The sequence below is a fragment of the Musca vetustissima genome, unplaced genomic scaffold (genome assembly GCF_032173495.1).
Source record: "Musca vetustissima isolate MV318-11 ecotype Yass unplaced genomic scaffold, APGP_CSIRO_Mvet_v1 utg105531, whole genome shotgun sequence".
NCBI classification, from domain to species: Eukaryota; Metazoa; Arthropoda; class Insecta; order Diptera; family Muscidae; genus Musca; species Musca vetustissima.
This window is the reverse complement of record NW_026874976.1, coordinates 1-8685: the sequence shown is the minus strand read 5'-3', so window position 1 is coordinate 8685 and position 8685 is coordinate 1. Positions and strand designations below refer to the sequence as shown.

At 34.3% G+C, this 8685-nt stretch overlaps 1 protein-coding gene across 1 annotated transcript; it reads right to left on the bottom strand.

The window, feature by feature from the left end:
• Positions 1–1037: 1037 nt before the first annotated feature.
• On the bottom strand, positions 1038–8648 carry LOC133337496 (anoctamin-8-like; the record flags this gene model as incomplete). Its single annotated transcript, XM_061545718.1, has 4 exons — positions 8534–8648; positions 8167–8459; positions 7910–8065; positions 1038–1122 (listed from the first exon to the last, which is right to left on the bottom strand). Coding segments are annotated over exons 1-4 (622 nt in total), but the record flags the coding sequence as incomplete, so codon positions are not given.
• Positions 8649–8685: the final 37 nt, after the last annotated feature.

Here is an 8685-nt window from a genome sequence, read left to right as displayed (position 1 = left end):
ATTTAAAAATCTTTAAAAAATCCACGCCTATTGGCCTCTTCGGGGTCATTTAAAAATCTTTAAAAAATCCACGCCTATTGGCCTCTTCGGGGTCATTTAAAAATCTTTAAAAAATCCACGCCTATTGGCCTCTTCGGGGTCATTTAAAAATCTTTAAAAAATCCACGCCTATTGGCCTCTTCGGGGTCATTTAAAAATCTTTAAAAAATCCACGCCTATTGGCCTCTTCGGGGTCATTTAAAAATCTTTAAAAAATCCACGCCTATTGGCCTCTTCGGGGTCATTTAAAAATCTTTAAAAAATCCACGCCTATTGGCCTCTTCGGGGTCATTTAAAAATCTTTAAAAAATCCACGCATATTGGCCTCTTCGGGGTCATTTAAAAATCTTTAAAAAATCCACGCCTGTTGGCCTCTTCGGGGTCATTTAAAAATCTTTAAAAAATCCACGCCTATTGGCCTCTTCGGGGTCATTTAAAAACCTTTAAAAAATCTACGCCTTTTGGCCTCTTTGGGGTCACTTAAAAATCTTTAAAAAATCCACGCCTATTGGCCTTTAGGGGGTCATTTAAAAATCTTTAAAAAATCCACGCCTATTGGCATTTAAGGGGTCATATAAAAATCTTTAAAAAATCCACTCCTATGTCCTTTAAGGGGTCATTTAAAAATTTTTAAAAAATCCACGCTTATTGTCCTTTAAGAGGCCATTTAAAAATCTGTAAAAAATCCACGCCTATTGACCTCTTCGGGGACATTTAAAAATCTTTAAAAAATCCACGCCTATTGGCCTCTTCGGGGACATTTCAAAATGTTAAAAAAAATTGTATTTTCAGACCACATTTATTTTTTTCTTTATCCTTGTTTGGTTTGATGACAATGTCCTTGATGCTGAGACTGATGATAAATGTCAAATAGTGTCGCCAAACATAATTCCATGATAAACCATAATAATAAATTATTGTTTTTTTTTTTAAATATGGTAAATATAAATAATCGATATATGAATGTGTAAAAATTAAATATAAAAAAAAATAATTACATATATGAATAATAATAACCTTGTGCAAATTATACATGCATTGAGCAATTCCGCTATCGGGTATATTATTATTATCCAGCCAATCCTGTAAAAAAATATAAATAAATGGATGACGATTATATATGAATAAGTGTGTGTGTGTTAAATTAAATATGAAGAAATTTATAATTTAAAAAATACATATATTTTTAATAAAATTAAGGAAAATATTTAGAAAAATTTAAAAACTTTCAGAAAAAATTGCAATAAAAATTTAATAATAAAAAATTGCAAAAATATTTAAAGACCCAAATAGAAAAAAAATGCCAGGGAAATAAAACACTCACACATAAAGGAAATATTTAAATTGTATACAATAATAAAAAAATAGTAATACAAAAACATAACAACAACAACAACGGTGTCAACATGAAGTGTAGGAAAACTAAGTTGAAAAAAATGAGGGAGAAAACAACAACAACTAGGAAAAACACTTCAGAAGTAAAACAAATGCAAATGATTTGACAAAGTGCAAAAATATGCAGAAAAAATGGACGAAGAGGAAGTAGGGGAAAAAGAAGTAAAAAAACACGATGAAAAAATGGTTTCATGATGCACAATGAAGTGAGTGAGGTTATGGTAGTGGTGTTGGTGGTGAGGTGGTGAGGTGTTGATGGTGGTGACTCGGGTAATATAATGCCTTTAATTTGTATAGAGAATATTTAATTAAAGAAAAAAAGTTTCAAATTTTTCAACATCGAAAGTTTTGTGGACATTAAAAAATTGTGTTTAATAGCTTCAAGAATCTGTAGGTAAAAGACCGGAAAAGTGGAAAAATGTTTTTTAAATGCCAATAAAAAAATGTTTAAGGGGTAAGAAATCATCTTTAAAAAATCCACGCATTTTGTCCTTTATAAAGCCATTTAAAAATCTTTAAACAATCCGCACCAATTGTTCTTTAAGGGGGCAGTTAAAAATCTTTAAAAAGTCCACGCCTATTGTCCTTTAAGGGGGCAGTTAAAAATCTTTAAAAAGTCCACGCCTATTGTCCTTTAAGGGGCCATTTAAAAATCTTTAAAAAATCCACGCCTATTGTCCTTTAAGGGGCCATTTAAAAATCATTAAAAAATTCACGCCTATTGTCCTTTAAGGGGCCAGCTAAAAATCTTTAAAAAATCCATGCCTATTGTCCTTCAAGGGGTCATTTAAAAATCTTTAAAAAAATCCACGCCTATTGTCCTTTAAGGGGTCATTTAAAAATCTTTAAAAAATCCACGCCTATTGTCCTTTAAGGGGTAATTTTAAAATCTTTAAAAAATCCACGCCTATTGTCCTTTAAGGGGTAATTTTAAAATCTTTAAAAAATCCACGCCTATTGTCCTTTAAGGGGTCATTTAAAAATCTTTAAAAACTCCACGCCTATTGTCCTTTAAGGGGTCATTTAAAAATCTTTAAAAACTCCACGCCTATTATCCTTTAAGGGGCCAGCTAAAAATCTTTAAAAAATCCACACATATTGTCCACCACTATTGTCCTTTAAGGGGTCATTTAAAAATTTTTAAAAAATCCATGCCTATTGTCTTTAAGGGGTCATTTAAAAATCTTTAAAAAATCCACGCCTATTGTCCTTTAAGGAGGCAGCTAAAAAATCGTCCTTATTGAAATCCACGCCTTATGTCCTTTAAGGAGGCAGCTAAAAAATCGTCCTTATTGAAATCCACGCCTTATCTCCTTTAAGGAGGCAGCTAAAAAATCGTCCTTATTGAAATCCACGCCTTATGTCCTTTAAGGAGGCAGCTAAAAAATCGTCCTTATTGAAATCCACGCCTTATGTCCTTTAAGAAGGCAGCTAAAAAATCGTCCTTATTAAAATCCACGCCTATTGTCCTTTACTGGTCCTTATTAAAATCCACGCCTATTGTCCTTTACTGGTCCTTATTAAAATCCACGCCTATTGTCCTTTACTGGTCCTTATTAAAATCCACGCCTATTGTCCTTTACTGGTCCTTATTAAAATCCACGCCTATTGTCCTTTACTGGTCCTTATTAAAATCCACGCCTATTGTCCTTTACTGGTCCTTATTAAAATCCACGCCTATTGTCCTTTACTGGTCCTTATTAAAATCCACGCCTATTGTCCTTTACTGGTCCTTATTAAAATCCACGCCTATTGTCCTTTACTGGTCTTTATTAAAATCCACGCCTATTGTCCTTTACTGGTCCTTATTAAAATCCACGCCTATTGTCCTTTACTGGTCCTTATTAAAATCCACGCCTATTGTCCTTTACTGGTCCTTATTAAAATCCACGCCTATTGTCCTTTACTGGTCCTTATTAAAATCCACGCCTATTGTCCTTTACTGGTCCTTATTAAAATCCACGCCTATTGTCCTTTACTGGTCCTTATAAAAATCCACGCCTATTGTTCTTTACTGGTCCTTATAAAAATCCACGCCTGTTGTTCTTTACTGGTCCTTATAAAAATCCACGCCTATTGTTCTTTACTGGTCCTTATAAAAATCCACGCCTATTATCCTTTACCGATCCTTTTAAAAAACCACGCCTATTGTCCTTTACTGGTCCTTATAAAAATCCACGCCTATTATCCTTTACCGATCCTTTTAAAAAACCACGCCTATTGTCCTTTACTGGTCCTTATGAAAAACCACGCCTATTGTCATTTACTAGTCCTTATAAAAAAACCATGCCTATTGTCCTTTACTAGTCCCTATAAAAATCCACGCCTATTATCCGTTACGGGTCCTTATAAAAAACCACGCCTATTGTCCTTTACCGGTCCTTATAGAAATCCACGCCTATTGTCCTTTACCGGTCCTTATAGAAATCTACGCCTATTGTCCTTTACTGGTCCTTATAGAAATCCACGCCTATTGTCCTTTACTGGTCCTTATTAAAATCTACGCCTTGTGATCCATTCAAAATCATTATAAAACCCTACCACATTTATTGTTTAGCAATTTTTCCGAACTTCGAACTTCTCTAGCCAATTTAATGTCAAGTCCTTTCAAAATTTCAATGCAATTTTTTCTACCTCTCCACATTATGAACCGAATTTGTTTGCTATTGTTTAGTGAGTATAGTTTTATTTACCAGAGCCACTCTCATTGTTTTTTTTTTATTTTAGTTGTTGTTTTTGTTTTATAAAAAATCGGGTCCACTTCATATTTTTTTGTGTGTTAAGTAAATTTTTTCTCGTTTATTTTCGTTGTGTTAAAACAAAGAAACACTTCATGCAACACCTTTAGCACGCGGCGCCTGCAAATCTCAGTTTTTTATTTGTTTGTTTTGGAGGTGGGGGCAGGTAGTGTTGAATTTTTTTTTCATTGTGGGTCATTGTTTTGCCATGTGGAAGGGGAGAGGCATAGACGAAGTGAAGTGATGTATGAAAAAGTCGAGTAAAATGGCAATGGTGTCAAAAGGTGTTTTTTGGATGCAGGTCTCTTTTTTAAATTCGTCCAAAATCTAATACAGAACAATATTTAATATTTTCTTAAAATTTTCTATTTTTTTAATTTACGTGATTATTGAGCTAAGATCAAATAGGCTTATATAGGAAGATATTCACGCCACGTAATATTACAACACACTCACATACATACATACCATCTAGACCAAATAGAAAATAGTTAAAAAAGTACAGGAGATAATGATAACAACAGTAGTGGCAACCTTTAAAAAATCCACGCCTATTGTTCATTATATATCATTTAAAAATCCTTTAAAAAATGCACGCCTATTGTCCTTGTCCTTGTAAAAATCTTTTAAAAATGCACGCCTATTGTCCTTGTCCTTGTAAAAATCCTTTAAAAATCCACGCCTATTGTACTTGTAAATATCCTTTAAAAAATCCACGCCTATTGTCCTTGTAAAAATCCTTTAAAAATCCACGCCTATTGTCCTTGTAAATATCCTTTAAAAATCCATTAAAAAATCTACGCCTATGGTCCTTGTAAATATCCTTTAAAAATCCTTTAAAAATCTATTACAAATTCCACGCCTATTGTCCTTGTAAATATCCTTTAAAAATCCATTAAAAAATCTACGCCTATGGTCCTTGTAAATATCCTTTAAAAATCCTTTAAAAAATCCACGCCTATTGTCCTTGTCAATATCCTTTAAAATTTCTTTACAAAATCCACGCATATTGTCCTTGTAAATATCCTTTAAAAAATCCTCGCCTATTGTCCTTATAAATATCCTTTAAAATTTCTTTACAAAATCCACGCATATTGTCCTTGTAAATATCCTTTAAAAATCCTTTAAAAAATCCACGCCTATTGTCCTTGTAAATGTCCTTTAAAATCCGTTAAAAAATCCTCGCCTATTGTCCTTGTAAATATCCTTTAAAAAATCCATTAAAAAATCCACACCTATTGTCCTTGTAAATATCCTTTAAAATTTCTTTACAAAATCCACGCCTTGGGTAGATGATCCTCTAAAAAATATTTCTTTACAAAATCCACGCCTATTGTCATAATTGGTCCTTATAAAAATCCTTTAAAAAATGCACGACTGTTTTTTTTTTTTTTTTTTGAGGGTGGCCTTAGAAAAATCTTAAAAAAAAATCCATTATATTGGTCTCAGGAAGATCTTTAAAAAATCCTTAAAAATCTACACCTATTATCCTAATATAGACCCTCTGTAGAATTCTCTTGGAATCCACCTCTTCAAAGGAAATATTTGAATGGGTCATGTGGCGTATATGTACTGACACCACTTACACGGCCTGCGGTCCTTCGGAAAATCATTTAAATCTTCTTCTATTGGTCCTACAGGACCCTTTAAAATTAATACAAAAATCCCATTTTTTTGGTCTCAATTCACGCCAATTGGTATTTTTTAAAAATCGTAGAAATCGACATCTATTCTCAGAATAAGAACCCTCACTAAAATCTTTAAAACCCCCTTTGTATTCTACGTTTAAAGGAAAATATGTTAATGGTACATGTGGCGTATGAGTGCTGACATCACTTGTTCGCCCTGCTGTACTTCGGAAATTAATTTCAAGCGCGTCTTTTAAGAATCAAAAAAAATTCTAGTCTATTAGGCTCATTAAGTCCTTAAATAAAATCCAAGTATTTTGGATTTACTATGACCTTTAAAAATCCACGCCTCTTGGTCTTACAGAGTCCTTTAAAAATCATTAAAAAAAATCCAAGTTAATTGGTCTCATGAAGTCCTTTAAAGATCCTTAGAAATCCACACCTATTACCAGAATAACAATCCCCTTAGAATTCCCCGTTTAAAAGAAAATATTCTAATTGTGCATGTGTGTATGAGTACTGACACCATGTATACGCCCTGCTATCCTTTGGAAATTTATTTCAAACTTCGTATACTGGTCTCACAGAGTTCTCTAAAAATCCAAAAATCGAGTTTATTGGTCTTATTAATTCATTAAAATATCCACATATTTTCTTGATGGGGTCCTCTTAAAATTCCAGTTCGTGACACTAAAATTCACGAAGTCCTTTAAAAAATCCACGCCTATTGGTCTCACTAAGTACTCTAAAATGTTATTTAAAAATCCACACCTTTTGGTCTTACGAAATCCTTTAAACATCCCTAAAAATCTGTGTCTATGTTACGAATATAGATCCTCAAAAAATCTCTAAAAATACCCTTAGAAACCCATTTAAAGGGAATTTTTTTTCATGGTCCCTGTGACGTATAAGTACTGACAACATTTATACGCCCTGCTGTCCTTCGGAAATGAATATCAACATTCGTATTTTGGTCTCACAAATCCTTAAAAAATCCATTAAAATCCTTAAAAATCCACGCCTATTGGCTTTACTAAGTCCATTAAACATTCCCACATAAAACCATCCCTATTGGCCCAGCATGTCCTTTTAAAATTATATAAAAATACTCTCCTTTTGTCTTACGAAGTCCTTTAAAATTTTTTTAAAAATCCAAGCCTACTGTCCAAATATAGAAACTCAAAAATCTTCAAAAATTCCCTTAGAACCATCCCTTTAAAGGGAAATAATTTCATGGTCCATGTGACGTATACGTACTGACATCACTTATACGCCCTGCTGTTCTTTGAGAATTAATTTCAATCATCGTCTATTGGACTTAATGTATCCTTTAAACATCCATTTAATTCAAACATTTTAGTTTCACGAAGTACTTTAAATTAAAAATACTTAAAACTTCACACCTATTGTCTGAATAGGGACCCTCCCATAAAAATCCCATTATAATTTCGTCTTTAAATACCACTTATACGCCCTACTGTGCTTCGGAAATTAATTTCAGTTGGTCTCACAGATACCTTTAAAAACACAAGCCCATTGATCTCACTAAGTCCTTTAAAATCGATAAAAAAATCCAAGCATTTTGGTCTCACTACGACCTTTAAAAAATCCACGCCAATTGGTCTCATGAAGTTCTTTAAAAAATCCTTAGAAATCAACGTCCATTGGTTTCACTAAGTCCTTTAAAAAATCTTTATTTTATCTCTATATTTTTTGATGAGGCCCTCTTCAATTTAGTTCCGCGAAGTTCTTTAAAAATCTCCAAATATGGACCTCAAAAAATCTTTAAAACTCCCCTGAAAACCTACCCTTTTAAGGAATTATGTTTATGGACCCTGTGTCGTATACGTATCGACACCACTTATACGCCCTACTGGCCTTTGAGAATTAATTTCATTTCTTCCTAATTTCATGTTGTTGCTTTACTGTTGTTACCATTTATCGGATTTGGAAACATTTACGGAGCAAGACCTACAGAAGGACGATGATGTAGCTAGCTTTACAAAACGTGTCGAGCATTACATCCTGTCACATTTTCTTATTGTTGTTGTTAACAACATTATTAGGTGACCCTTTTTGAGGGTAGGGTCGGAGAAGGGGAAAACTTACCTGAAATCTCAACATCAGGAACATGACAACAAATACCAAAAACAAACATAAGCCGATTATGGGAAAGCTGACAAGATAACGAAAGGCACGACGCTTCCAGGCGGGTGCCTCCTTGGGCTCCAAACGGCCGGTTACATTGTTCTCAACAAGAGGACCCTGGTGAAGGGAGAGATACAAAAATTAAAAGAGAGAGGAGGGAGAAATTATTTGTTGAGAGTGAAAAATATGGGGTCACATTTTTTCCTAAATTTCCCTACCTTGTAAAGCGGTCTCGGTGGTTCCAAAAGTTCCGGTGGTGTCGATAAAGTTCCCCAGCGAAAAGCCAACTCCACAGAATATCTCTTCCAGGCCTCCAAATACAATGAGGCCCATGCCACATTGAAGAGCGAAAATAGCACATGGCCCATATCCTGAGCCATTTGATTTTTACCCCACAAAAAGGCATAGAGGATGGTGCCGAATACCGCCGGCACACCCAGAGCACAGGTGTAGTGGCCCAGCCAGGAAAAATATAAGGCCACCTTGACACCAAAATATTCAGCAATGTCATCTAGAAAGAAAACAAAATAAAAAACGAAATTGTATTTCCCCACCCTGGAAAAATCCCCCTCCCTTTATCCTCACCCAATGGCTGGGGCGCCAGCACCTGTTTGACCCAACTTTTTTGCAGTGAGGCCAAACTTTTCGTCTCATGCAGCGGGAAAATTTGCATTATCAGCCCCGTCTCTTGCCAGGCGGCCACAATGCTTTGACCCTCCTCAACAGCGGCACGACCC